Source organism: Muntiacus reevesi, chromosome 7, assembly GCF_963930625.1.
Source record: "Muntiacus reevesi chromosome 7, mMunRee1.1, whole genome shotgun sequence".
NCBI classification, from domain to species: Eukaryota; Metazoa; Chordata; class Mammalia; order Artiodactyla; family Cervidae; genus Muntiacus; species Muntiacus reevesi.
Window position 1 is genome coordinate 69,417,250 of NC_089255.1, and position 14,699 is coordinate 69,431,948.

The window sequence follows — 14,699 nt, forward strand, 5'->3', positions numbered from 1 at the left end:
AACTCTATACATAAAGTTATTTGTTGTAATATTATTTATAGTAGTTAAATTTTGAAACAAATAATCATATGAGATTATTTCTAAGAAAATTATTATAAACATGAAATATTTTGTAAATACTGTAATTTGAAAGATTATAAAAACATTTTTTTAGATGGCTTTAAGTTTAAAAAATCCCACAAAACTGTCTAGGTATTATGATTATAACCATATAAAATAGGTATCAAATTGATTAAAATTTAGAGAATATGAAAATGGAAAATAGTTGTATTTAAGTAGAGCAATTATATGATTTTTAAATTTCAGTTCATTTTGCTGGGTATTGATTTTGCAGTCTATTCTGAAAATGTGATTTTTAAAGGAAAATGTACTTAAAATGTACCTTATTGGAAGGATTAATAAAACATAAATATTCAGTCTCCTCTTTTTTTTTTTTTTTACAGAAAATTGGAGGTCTTCAAGAATGCAGAAGTTTAGAAAAGCTGTACTTATATTATAATAAAATTTCTAAAATAGAAAATTTAGAGAAATTATCCAGATTAGAGGTTCTTTGGCTGAACCACAATGCAATTAAATATATTGAGGTAAGATAATTTCAGTGATTTATATTTAAAGTCAATACTCCTGTAGAGTTTAACCTGTGTCCAAGAAATATTCATGACTAGTTTAATTATTGTTGAGAACTAATGCATATATAGCATATTATAACATATAGAGAACCTCATATGCATAATTTTCTTTATTCCTTCCACCATGTCTGGGAGGTAAGATGTTATTTCTTCTTTGAGAGTTAAAAATAAAAAGGCGGTTTAGAGAAGTTTTATATATAACTAGCTCTCTATGTGTTCTTTTTCCTCCGCCTCCTCTTTTCCTCTCTACTCCGCTCCCTGTTCCCTTCTCCTTCAGTAATTCTCTCCAGCTTCCAGAGAACAAGGTAGGCTGCACTGAGTTCTGAGCTTGTAAAGAAAACAGCACCCAGTGCTTGAAACACCAGGAGAACTAACCAACTTGCTCAGATGACTTATAAACATAGATTTTAATGATTTCTTCTAAATTATATGTTGCCTACATTTTTAGGGCTTGCAAACTTTGAAGAATTTAAGTGATCTCAACCTTGCTGGAAATCTAATAAGCAGCATTGGTATGTACAGTTTCATTTGAAATACTAGATAATGTTACAATAATTTTTATTAGTATAAAAAGTACAGTCTTAGATTTCTTTCTTTTAGACTTTTTGTATGATGTCTTTAGAAAGCATTTCTAAATCTATAGTTAAAGGATATGGAAATACTACCCATTGATCAGTGGTTACTAATTGTGCAACGTTACTGTTAGGAAAAGATGGTCATATACAGCTCAGAAACATGACAAGATACAAATAGGAGGTAAAAGGAGAAATTTAACTTTTTTCTCATCTTGTTTTTTTAAATTTAAGGTCGCTGTCTTGATCCCAATGAACACCTAGAAAGATTAAACCTTTCTGGTAACCAAATATGTTCTTTCAAGGTATGTTTAAGTGGAATAATTTATTTTTATTTATCAACCTGAATCATGAGCCATGTAATTGCAGAAAATGGACTAAATATTCCCTTCTTAAAGAATAATTTAATTGTTTTGGGCTACAGAATACTTCCACAAATTTTCGCATTATCTGATAAATTGGCCCTAATGATCTGACACTATTAAAACCAAAAAAATAACTATTTAGTTGGTTTTTAGGATACCACTTTCTCTTAGTTTTTCTCCCATATTTCTGGCTATACCTCTTCAGTTTTCTGGTTTTTCATTCTCTTCTAGCACCTAAAAAATGGATTGTCCCAAGCTAGTCCAAGATCTTTTCTCATTTCTATCTGCATTCATTCTCTAATCACTCTAATCATCTTACAACTTTAAATACCTTTAACCACTGAGAGTGAAAGTGAAGTCGCTCAGTCGTATCCGACTCTTTGTGACCCCGTGAACTGTAGCCCATCAGGCTCTTCCGTCCATGGGATTCTCCAGGCAAGAATACTGGAGTGGGTTGCCATTTCCTTCTTGGGTTCTTTCCGACCCAGGGATCGAACCCAGGTCTCCCGCATTGCAGGCAGACGCTTTAACCTCTGAGCCATCAGGGAAGCCCCACTAATTACTCCTAAATTGGTATCTCTATTTCGCCTAAAAAAATGATAGACATCTCCTATCCTAACTCACTGATTTCCCCTTCACCAAATCTTCATCTCCTGCAGCCTTCTCCCTTTCTCTAAAAGGCATCTCTATTCTTCTGATAACTTAAGCCAAAATCTTTAAGAGTTATTTTTTATTCCATGCCCCATATCCAGTCCATCAGCAAATTCTGCTGGCTCTACCTTCAGAATATGTCCAGAGTCTGACCATTTTTTAACCGCCTGTATCACTGTTAGCCTGATTCAGGATACCATCTTCTCTTTCTTGCGTTACTGAAAAAAAAACCCTCCTAACGGTTCTCCCTGTGTTTACCCTTCACTATACTCAGTCTGTTCTTTACATAGCATCCTGCCCCTTTAAATATATGTCAGATCAAATCACTTCTGCTCAAAAACCCGGCCTTGGTTTCTCATATCTTTCAGAGTAAAAGCCAATTCTTACAATGGCCCATCAGATTCTATATAATCTAGTTTCCCCACTGTCTCTCTGACTACACCTTCTATCACTCTCCTCTTTGTTTACATCATTCTAGCTTCTCTGGTCTCTTCACTGTTCCTTAAATATATCTAAGACAGTCACCTTAGAGCCTTTGCACTTGCTGGAATATTCTTCCCCCATATATCTTCATGGGCTTCCCTCGTAGCTCAGTTGGTAAAGAGTCTGACTGCAATGCAGGAGACCTGGGTTCGATCCCTGGGTTGGGAAGATCCCCTGGAGAAGGAAATGGCAACCCACTCTGATACTCTTGCCTGGAAAATCCCATGGACAGAGTAGCCTGGCAGGCTACCGTCTATCAGGTCGCAAGAGTCGGACACGATTGACTAAGTGCACAGCGTGCTCACATATATCTTCATAGCGCATCTCATTTCTTTCCCGACATTATTCGAATGTTATGTTCTTAGCTATGCCTTTCTTGCCTAATTTAAATAAATAGCAACAGTCCCCTACTACCTCTCCCAACTGGAAGCATCCCCATCATTTGTCCCCTGTTCTATTTTTCCTATTGGAACTTATCCACAAAGGTTACTAGAATACAAGCTCCGTGAGTACAGAAACTCACCTGTTTTATTCACTGCTATATCCACAATACTTAAAGCAGTATTTGACTTGTAATAAACCTCAATAAACATTTGTGAAGTACATAAATGAGAGAGAAAAAACAAACAAGAAAACAATGTTTATGACACATAGTGTGGGTAAAAATATATAGCATTACTAATTTTGACAGTGTCAGAGTGAAGTACATATTCAAACACTTCCTCTAGGTAATACTGAAGAAAGGTGGGCAGATTTACTCTTTAAATAATTCTGAATTGATCAATATTAAAGTAGGCATTCTTTTACTCAAAAAAGATTATAGAACACCAAGAAGCTATAGAATGAGGCAGAATGTTTGAAGTGAAAGTTGCTCAGTTGTGTCTGACTCTTTGCCACCGCATGGACTGTAGCCCACAAGGTTCTGTCCATGGAATTCTCCAGGCAAGAATACTGGAGTGGGTTGCCATGCTCTTCTCTAGGGGATCTTCCCGACCCAGGGACTGAACCCAGGTCTCCTGCATTGCAGGCAGATTCTTTACCATGAGGCAGAATGTTATAAGCACCTTAAAAGAAATTTAAATAAAATTTAATTTTATTGATAAAATTAAAGAGGAAATATTTGATGTGAACATTGAAGGGCTGACAGAATGTCAACAGGCAATGTAGGGAGAATCTTCTACAACATAGTGGGAAGTAGGCATTCCAAAGATGAGAAGAACCATATGCAGAAAGAAGTGGAGGTAGGAAATCAAGGGGTTTATTTGTAGTTACAGCAGCAACAGAGATCAGAGGGAGCTATGAAACATATATTCAAAATGCTGTGGGAGGTAATGTTTAAGCTAACAAATGAGACGTGAACTGGAGTTACCTAAGGAAAGAGCATTCCAAGCAAAGGTGTGCAGGACCTAGGGGTGGAAAGGTGGTGGCAAATTAAAAAAACTAGAAATCCTGTCTGGAGCAGAGTGAGGGAGAGAGTATGAGTTGAGGCTGAAGAAGATAAGTGCAGAATGCTGGGAGAATGAGGTATCACCCTGCCAAGAAGCCATATGGAAGCTTATCTCACCCTGGCCTGCCATGGCAGCCTTGTGGCGAAGAGCAGAGGCTGCACAGCCAGGAAGACCTGTTGTTTCTAGCCCTGCCGCAAACCAGGGGCAACACAATACAATGGAAATGTGACGCTGAAGTGACATAATAATATGAGGTTCTTAGAATAAAGACTGAACATCACTCAATAGATAGGCTATTTTATTACTGCTCTCACTGTTATAATGTTAACCTATTTCAGTCTCCTCACCAAAAGAATGGGATGAAATAGGACTATTGCGAAGATTCACTGTATGGCATAAAATTAAAAAGGCTGTCTACAATAATGGCAGCTACTTCTCAAAAAAACATTGAATATAACTCACAGCTACTTTTACTATTCTCATACTAGGAATGTTCCTGAAATACTACTATTCTGAATTTTTATGTCTAACCTTTCCAGTCACCCTAAAAACATACTCTCTTGGTGGTGATGGAAAAATTTGTGTGCCACTTTCCATCTGTACCAGGTGCCATACCACTAACCTTCAGTGAGATGTTGTGCTTTCATAGACTCCAGTGTCATCTAACTTTAGAGTGTAGGTGGAGGATTCCTGCGGAAGTCTTCAAAGATCACACCCACCATAGCTTAGACTAATGGTCAGATGCAATCCAGCCACCCAGAAAATAGCATCTTCATGCTGCAGAGCTATCAATGGTTTACCTTCCTTGCCCTGCAGAATTTGACCAAATAATTCTCTGCACAAGTCTGTTTAGCACTCTCCTTTCTAGACAAACACGGCTTAGTGCCACTCCTGGGCTATGGGCCCAGCCATAGCCTCAGGTCCAGCCAGGAAGCCAAGTTCTCACTTGTCCATAGATAGCTGGGACACACATTGTCCACCTCCTCCTTACTGTTGATTCTGGCAGCCTGACTTCATTACTTGTTTCCTGATTCCATTTGTACTTTATCTTCTAAATTAGAACCTCCTGATTCTTGCCTTGGATTTCCTTTAATTATGATTCTGAGTCCCCTAACTAGCATTGCATTCCATCAAGTCCAGCTCTACCATAATACCTTCCTACCCCAGGCCCCCCTAGTAATATTATTATTGAGAAAGATGTGAGGATGTCTTAGAGATTGGTGGAAAGTAATACGCATTCAGTTCAATCCATGTTATTTATTTAGTGTCTGCTGTGTTCTAAATGCTTAGTGCCGGGAATGCAATGTTAATAGGACACAAAGCCTGCTCTTAAAGAGTTTATCTCAGGAGTTGCCAAACTTTTTCTATAAAGGCCAGGTAGAAAATAATTCAGGCTTTGTGGGCTACATATGGCCTGTGCTGCACATTCTTCTTTATTTTTCCCCAACTTAAAAAATATAATCACCATTCTTAGCTTGTGTACCAAGGGCATGTGCTATATGCTGTGCTAGTGCGTGTGTGCTAAGTCGCTTCAGTCATGTTTGACTCTGTGACCATATGGACCATAGCCCGCCAGGCTCCTCTGTCCATGGGATTCTCCAGGCAAGAATACTGGAGTGGGTTGCCATTTCTCCCTCCAGGGAATCTTCCCGACCCAGGGATTGAACGTATATCTTATGTCTCTTGCACTGACAGGCGGATTCTTTACGAGGCGGATTCTAGTGTAGTGCTATCTGAGAAGCTCGGTCACGTCCAATTTTCCCGACAAGAGTACTGAAGTGGGCTGCCATGCCCTCCTCCAAGGGATCTTCCCGACCCAGGGATTGAACCCACATCTCCTGTGTCTCCTGCACTGCAGATGGATTCTTTACCTGCTGAGCCACAGGGGAAGCCTGGACCAAGGGCATACCCTTGGTCTATAACTTGTGGGTAATTGGCAATAAGGTGTGATAAATTCTTTCACAAAGGTAAGGACAGTGGCTAAGCAATTTCATAGGAGGATCATATAACCCAAGCCTGGGCGATGAAACAAGGTCTAAAAAAATGATACCTAGTTTGGATATTGACAAATTAAGGTATAAAATTGGGGCAGATTTCAGTCCATTCAAAGGCAGAAGCATGAGTAAATGTCTTAAGATAAAAAAGGGTCTGGCCCATTCTGAAACTTCAGGTTGTTCAGTATGGCTAAAACGTAAAATGTCGGGATTTAAGTAGAAGAGACTTCTATTTATAGAAGGGCTTCCCTTGTGGCTCAGCTGGTAAAAAATCCGCCTGCAATGCGGGCAGATTGACCTGGGTTCAGTCCCTGGGTTGGGAAGATCCCCTGGAGAAGGGAAAGGCTACCCATTCAGTATTCTGGCTTGGAGAACTCCATGGACTATATAGTCCATGGGGTTGCAGAGAGTCGGACACGGCTGAGCAACTTTCACAAATAGAAGAGACAAAACAGAAGAGTTAACCAAAGGCCAGATGCCAAGTAAAGGAAGGTGTAAACAATGATTTTAACTTCAAGGTAAAAGATGTAATTACATTACCAACCCCTACCCTTCCAGAGTCTGTGAGGAAAATGAGGGCCTCAGGAGAAAGCTAGATTTCAGTTGCCCTTAATAGGCAGAAATGGAATTTATAGAAACAAAAAACCTCAAACCAAAAGAAAACCTAAAACTCAGGAGTTCAGTGGTAATTATGATAGAACAGAGGTGCCATAGTCTTTGGTGATAATAACAGACCTGGAGGCTGAGGAGGAGAGTGAGTGGTGGTCAGTGTGGAGAGTTTGATGAAGCTTGTAGGAGACCTGCACCCTTGTTACTACTGGGCACTTGTTAGCAAAGGGGCTATGCAGAGAGGGGACTGGGTCTGAAGGAATAAATGGGCTCCAAGATTTCATGTGTAATACATGATTTAGTAAATACTCTTTGGCCTTTTACATTTAAAATGCATGGAAACAGAGTCTGCTGTTTAATTATTGATCCATTTTTGAAGTATTTAGCATCTTTTTCACTAGAGAATAACACTTTTTCATCTAAATCACTTTGACATATTAAGGTACATAATTAAAATGCATTAATTAAATTATGGGTGGTCTTAAGAATTCAAATGCCTTTTTTAGAAATGGACAGTTTAACTTAATTAATTTGTTACTGTTCTAGGACCTTACTAACTTAACCAGGCTACGTCACTTAAAGGATTTATGTCTGAATGATCCTCAGTATAAAACCAATCCAGTTTGTCTGCTGTGTAATTATTCCACACACGTGTTATATCACTTGCCTTGCCTTCAAAGACTTGATACGATTGATGTGTCACCAAAGCAGATCAAGGAACTGGCAGATGTAAGTGTATCCCAATCAGGTATCTGTGACTTAAGTTTAATTAACTGCTTCTTTCTGGCTATGTCAACATGAGGTAGGTAGTATTATTTTGTCAGTGTTGTTACCAATTCTACTTCTGCCCAGTGAGCTGGATATTTCACATAAATGCATATAAATGATAATAATATTAGTACTAGAACCTCAATTTTGATGACAGTACTGGAAGGTAAAATAATAGAAAAACATTTATAACTTATATAAAACTTAAAGAAGAAAATCTGAAAAATTATCATCAGTGCTAAGAATATACGAAAATTAATAAAACCTAAACAAAGTAGAAATGAAACAAGTAACTTCCTCTCATTTGAAATATTATATATCAAAATTAGAAAATACCCATGGTTGACAGTAGTATGCCAGGATTAGGTAGATTTTAATCTAATCAAAGATGGTTTGGGGTTCTCTGTAAGTATAAGTGGATCTATCCACACTGCCAAAATCTTGAAGATGTCCAAAATCTTGAAGATGACCAAAATTTTGAAGAGAGCTTTTCCTGGGCTGTCACTGATGGTGAATCTCCCAGTAAAGGGGCTACTTTGACATGGTACTAAAGGCTTTGTAATTTGAGAATAGAGTTCATAGGAATTTACCATGTTTATTAATATTCTTTCCACATTATATTTCTACTTCTGCTTCCAGTCCATTGAGTCCCATTTGTTCATTTAGTTAACCATTCAATAAACAGTTTATGAGTATCTAGAATGTGCCAAGCATGTGGATGCCCCCACATAAAGCCCTTCCATCCTTTCCTTATGGTTCATCCATTATCTCAACATAGATGAAGAATGTCTTTACCCATTTATCTTGTTTCTCTTCTCTTGTTAGCCTGAGGATTTATTCTCAAGTTCCCTTCTTTCCTCTCTTCTTTTCAAAACTGAGATTATCTTCTCTCCCATCCCAGTCTAAGAAGTGAGCTGTCTTGTAGTATTGAGCAAAGGGCTAGGGAGTTATTGTCTACTAGCAGAGTTCAGAGTCTTTGGAGGGTCAGGTAGGAATGTCTTCTCTAACAGTGTTAAGCCAAAAATAATCACAAAACTTTGCAGTGACAACCATATTTTTGAAATTTCCATTATCATCTCTGTGTTTTTTAATCACACACTTTCTAAAACGTGAGCAGGGTGAATGTGCTTCACTAAACTGCTTGTCTGATTAATTTATCTAACAAATATTTAATGCCTATTAGACATTGAGACACAGTTCAAGGCACTAGGAAAAAAATGACCAAAATAGATAAAACCCCTGCTTCCATATGGAGTTTACATTCTAGTGAGAGAAGACAGATAATAAAGACTAAATGAGTAAAAAACTAGTATGTCAGATGGTGATAAATGCTATGGAGAACAGGGTGAAGGAAACAAGATTGTTGGTAGGCACAGCAGAAGGGCTGTTGGCTCTTTTATATAGAATTGTTGGGAAGTGATTTATTTAGGCAACATTTGAGGAGAGAACTGAGGAAGTAAGGGGGCAAGCTCTTCAGGGATCAGCAAGAACAAAGACCTTAAGCAGGAGCATGCCTCTCATATTTTAAGAACAACAAGGAGGCTAGTCTGACTGGAGCTGAGTAAATAAAGAGGAGAGAAAGATGAATACAGGAGTGGCGGGGGCGGTAGGGGGGAAACCATGTGAGACTGAAGAATGGTGTAAGAACTTTGGCTTTTACTTTAAGTGTTATGAGGCCACTGGAAAATTTTGAGAGGAGATGAAACGAGATGCCTTATGTTTTAAAGTGTTAGTCACTCAGTCATGTCCGACTCTGTGACCTCATGGACTATAGCCCGTCATGAAATTCTCCAGGCAAGAATACTGGAGTGGGTAGCCATTCCTTTCTCCAGGGTATCATCGCAACCCAGGGATCAAACCCTGGTCTCCCACACTACAGACAGATTTTTTTACTGCCTGAGTCACCAAAGATGCAAAGGGATCTTTTTTTGAATAATGAATTAAGAATAGAGGATTCGAGGGAAAGGGTGAAAACAGAGAGACCAGTTAGGTTCCAGAAACTTGGATGAGAGATGTTGATGATTTGTACAGGACACTATAGAGAAGGTAGTAAAAAGTAATCAAATAATGGTAGTAGTTAGAAGGTGGAACCCATCTGGATTTGCTGATAGATTGAATCTGAAGTGTAGGAGAAGAAAGTAGAGAATAATTCCAAGCAACTGGCCCAAGCAACTGAAGGAAAAGGAACTGCTATTTGATGGGATGAGGAAGAGTATGGGAAGAGTACATTTAGAAGGAAGAATCACAGTTTAATTTTAAGCACAGAAGGCTTGAATAATCTTTTGAACATCTGAGATAGATATGAGTCTATTTAAGAGAGTTGCCCAGGTTGAAGCTATAAATGTGAGAATTGAAAACAGAAGGATATTACCAAGCTGAGGATGAATCACTGAGGGCATGGTGTGGATGGGGAAGTGTCACTTGCATAGGTAGGTCCTGACTTTACTTGCTACTTCTAGGCAAAAAAAAAAAAAAAAAAGCACCATTTGCCATTTCCTTAGTTAATGATTTTTTTTTTCTCAGTGGCACCCAAGAAACAAGCTCGTCTTGGTCAGGAATTTTTATCTGCTAATCATCACGCAAAACAGCTTTCCCCACTCTTAAACTCTCCAATTTTATGAATGCCTTATTTTTTGCACAAGAATTTAATGATTTCAGTTTCAGAATATCATAGTATGTATGGGAAAGGGAATTGTTTTGCTTTTTCAGCATGCATATATTTGTTTCCATTCCATCTTTTATGCCAAATAATTCTGTCGGGATCTTGACTATCCACTCTCTACTAAATAAATCAGATAACAGTATAGAGCCTTCCAACTTATCTGAGGTACAGATTTCCTGATAAAAAGAAATCTCTTCATTATTTCAGGTAAACAGTTAAAACCAGGTCATATTATACTAATAATACGACCTGATTTGTTTATTTTCTTCTCAGCTAGTTCTTTTTACTAGTATAACTCATAAGCACCATTTACCTTGTGTATTTCTTTTTTGTATTCTTTTTTTTTCTTTTTTAATTTATTTTTTAACTGAAGGATAATTGCTTTATGGAATTTTGTTGTTTTTTGTCAAACCTCAACATGAATAAGTCATAGGTATATATATATCCCCTCCTTTTTGAACCTCCCTCCCATCTCCCTCTCCATCCCACCCCTCTAGGTTGATACAGAGCCCCTGTTAGAGTTTCCTGAGCCATATAGAAAATTCCCATTGGCTATCTATTTTACATATGGTAATGTAAGTTTCCATGTTACTCTTTCCATTCATCTCACCCTCTCCTCCCCTCTTCCCCATGTCCATAAGTCTATTCTCTATGTCTGTTTGTCCACTGCTCCCTGTAAATAAGTTCTTCAGTACTATTCTTCTAGATTCTGTATATATGTGTTAGAATACTATATTTATCTTTCTTTCTCTGACTCACTTCACTCTGTATAATAGGTTCTATGTTCATCCACCTCATCAGAACTGACTCAAATGTGTTCCTTTTTATGGCTGAGTAATATTCCATTGTGTTTATGTACCACAACTTCTTCATCCATTCATCTGTCAATAGACATCTAGGATGCTTTCATGTTCTAGCTATTGTAAATAGTGCTGCAGTGAACAATGGGATACATGTGTCTTTTTCAATTTTGGTTTCCTCAGGGTATATGCCTAGGAGTGGGATTGCTGAGTCATATGGTGGTTTTATTCCTAGTTTTTTAAGGAATCTCCACACTGTCTTCCATAGTGGCTCTATCAGTTTACATTCCCACAAACAGAGCAAGAGAGTTCCCTTTTCTCCACACCCTCTTCACCATTTATTGTTTGTAGACTTTTTGATGATGGCCATTCTGACTAGTTTGAGGTGATATCTCATTGTAGTTTTGAATTGCATTTCTCTGAAAATGAGCGATGTTGAGCATCTTTTCATGTATTTGTTAGCCATCTGTATGTCTTCTTTGGAGAAATGTCTGTTTATGTCTTTTCCCCACTTTTTGATTGGGTTGTTTGTTTTTCTGGTATTGAGTTGTATGAGCTGCTTGTATATTTTGGAAATTGATCCTTTGTCAGTTGTTTTATTTGCTTTCATTTTCTCCTATTCTGAGGGTTGTTTTGCTTATTTCCTTTGCTGTGCAAAAGCTTTTATGTTTAATCAGGTCCCACTTGTTTACTTTTGTTTTTATTTCCATTATTCTAGGAGGTGGGTCATAGAGGATCTTGCTTTGATTTAGGTCACTGAGTGTTCTGCCTATGTTTTCCTGAGTTTTATAGTTTCTGGCCTTACATTTAGGTCATTAATCCATTTTGAGTTTATCTTTGTGTATGCTGTTAGGAAGTGTTCTAATTTCATTCTTTTACATGTAGCTTTCCAGTTTTCCCAGCACCATTTATTGAAGAGGCTGTCTTTGCTCCATTGTATGTTCTTGTCTCCTTTGTCAAAAACAAGGTACCCATTGGTGCATGGGTTTATTTCTGGGCTTTCTATCTTGTTCCATTGGTTGATATTTCTGTTTTTGTGCCAGTACCATATTGTCTTGATGACTGTAGCTTTATAGTATAATCTGAAGTCAGGAAGGTAGATTCCTCTAGCTTCATTCTGCTTTCTTAAGACTTCTTTGGCTATTTGGGGTCTTTATTGTTTCCATATGAATTTTGAAATTTTTTGTTGTAGTTCTGTGAAAAGTGCGGTTGGTAATTTGATAGGCATTGCATTGAATCTGTAGATTGCATTTGGTAGTATAGTCATTTTCACAATATTGATTCTTCCTACCCAGGAACATGGAATATCCCTACATCTTTGATTTCTTTCATTAGTGTCTTACAATTTTCTGTGTTCACTTGTTTTCTCTCCTTAGGTAAATTTATTCCTAGATATTTAATTCTTTTTGTTGCAGTGGTGAATGGGATTGATTCCTTAATTTCTCTTTCTGATTTTTCATTGTTAGTATATAGAAATGCAAGTGATTTCTGTGTATTGATTTTGTATCCTGCAACTTTGCTAAATTCACTGATTAGCTCTAGTAATTTTCTGATGCTATCTTTAGGGTTTTCTGTGTACAGTATCATGTCATCTGCAAGTAGTGAGAACTTTACTTCTTCTTTTCTGATCTGGATTCCTTTTATTTCTTTTTCTTCTCTGATGGCTGTAGCGAGGACTTCCCGAACTATGTTGAATAATAATGGTGAAAGTGGACACCCTTATCTTGTTCCTGATCTTAGGGGGAATGCTTTCAGTTTTTCACCATTGAGAATAATGTTTGCTGTTGGCTTATCATATATGGCCTTTACTATGTTGAGGTAGGTTTCTTCTATGTACATTTTCTGAAGAGTTTTAATCATAAATGGGTGCTGAATTTTGTCAAAGGCAAAATTCTCTTTCTGCATCTATTGAAATGATCATATGGTTTTTATCTTTCAATTTGTTAATATGGTGTATCACATTGATTGATTTGCATATATTGAAGAATCCTTGCATCCCTGGAATAAACCCAACTTGATCACTGCAAATAGATGGGGAAACAGTGGCTGACTTTGTTTTTCTGGGCTCCAGAATCACTGCAGATGGTGATTGCAGCCATGAAATTAAAAGACGCTTACTCCTTGGAAGGAAAGTTATGACCAACCTAGACAGCATATTAAAAAGCAGAGACATGACTTTGCCAACAAAGGTCCGTCTAGTCAAGGCTACTGTTTTTCCAGTGGTCATGTATGGATGTAATAGTTGGACTATAAAGAAAACTACACACCAAAAAATTGATGCTTTTGAACTGTGGTGTTGGAGAAGACTCTTGAGAGTCCCTTGGACTGCGAGGAGATCCAGCCAGTCCATCCTAAAGGAGATCAGTCCTGGGTGTTCATTGGAAGGACTGATGTTGAAGCTGAAACTCCAATACTTTGGCCACCTGGTGTGTAGATTTGAAAAGACCCTGATGCTGGGAAAGATTGAGGGCAGGAGGAGAAGGGGATGACAGAGGATGAGATGGTTGGATGGCATCACCCACCCAATGGACATCGGTTTGGGTGGACTATGGGAGTTGGTGATGGACAGGGAGGCCTGGAGTGCTGTGGTTCATGGGGTCGCAAAGAGTTGGACACGACTGAGCGACTGAACTGAACTGATCATGGTGTATGAGCTTTTTGATGTGTTGTTGAATTCTGCTTTAAGATTTTGTTGAGGATTTTTGCAATTGTTTTTATCATTGATATTGGCCTGTAGTTTTCTTTTTTTGTGTTGTCTTTGTCTGGTTTTGGTATCAGGGTGATGATGGCCTCATAGAATTAGTTTGGAAGTGTTCCTTCCTCTGCAGTTTTTTAAAGAGTTTTTTTTTTTTTTTTTTGAAAAATTTTGAAAGAGTTTCACCTTGTGGTTCAACTGGTAAAGAACCCACCTGCAATGTGGGAGACTTGGGTTCGATCCCTGGATTGGGAAGGTCCCCTGAAGAAGGGAAAGGCTACCTACTTCAGTATTTTGGCCTAGACAATTCCATGGATGTCCATGGGGTCACAAAGAGTTGGACACAATAATAGGTGGTATTAACTTTGGGCTTCCCTTGTGGCTCAGCTAGTAAAGAATCTGCCTGCAATCTGGGAGATCTGGGTTTGATCCCTGGGTTGGGAAGATCCCCTGGAGAAGGGAAAGGCTACCCACTCCAGTATTCTGGCCTGGAGAATTCCATGGACTATATAGTCCATGGGGTTGCAAAGAGTCAGACACAACTGAGCAACTTTCACTTTAGAAGGATAAGCATTAGCTCTTCTCTAAATGTTTGATAGAGTTCTCCTGTGAAGCCATTTGGTCCTGGGCTTTTGTGTTTTGGGAGACTTTTGATCACAGCTTTAATTTCAGTGCTTGTAATTGGGTTGTTCATAATTTCTCTTTCTTCCTGGTTCACTCTTGGAAGACTGAACTTTTCTAAGAATCTGTCCATTTCTTCCAGGTTATCCATTTTATTGCCATATAGTTGTTCATAATAGTCTCTTATAATCCTTTGTATTTCTGCATTCTCTGTTGTAACATCTCCTTTTTCATTTCTAATTTCATTGATTTGATTCTTCTCTCTTTTTTTCTTGATGAGTCTAGCTAAAGGTTTGTCAATTTTGTTTATCTTCTCAAAGAACCAGCTTTTAGTTTTATTAATCTTTACTATTGTTTCTTTCATTTCTTTTTCATTTATTTCTGCTCAGATCTTTATGTTTG

At 38.0% G+C, this 14,699-nt stretch overlaps 1 protein-coding gene across 1 annotated transcript in view; it reads left to right on the plus strand.

Annotated features, from left to right (window-relative positions):
* LRRC9 (leucine rich repeat containing 9) overlaps positions 1 to 14,699 on the plus strand; it is a 103,280-nt gene that overhangs the window by 954 nt on the left and 87,627 nt on the right. The window contains exons 3-6 of the mRNA XM_065940612.1: positions 444 to 584; positions 1,078 to 1,141; positions 1,436 to 1,506; positions 7,298 to 7,480. Of these exons, the coding sequence (XP_065796684.1) occupies positions 444 to 584; positions 1,078 to 1,141; positions 1,436 to 1,506; positions 7,298 to 7,480 (459 nt within the window). The remainder of the gene's footprint in view (positions 1 to 443; positions 585 to 1,077; positions 1,142 to 1,435; positions 1,507 to 7,297; positions 7,481 to 14,699) is intronic.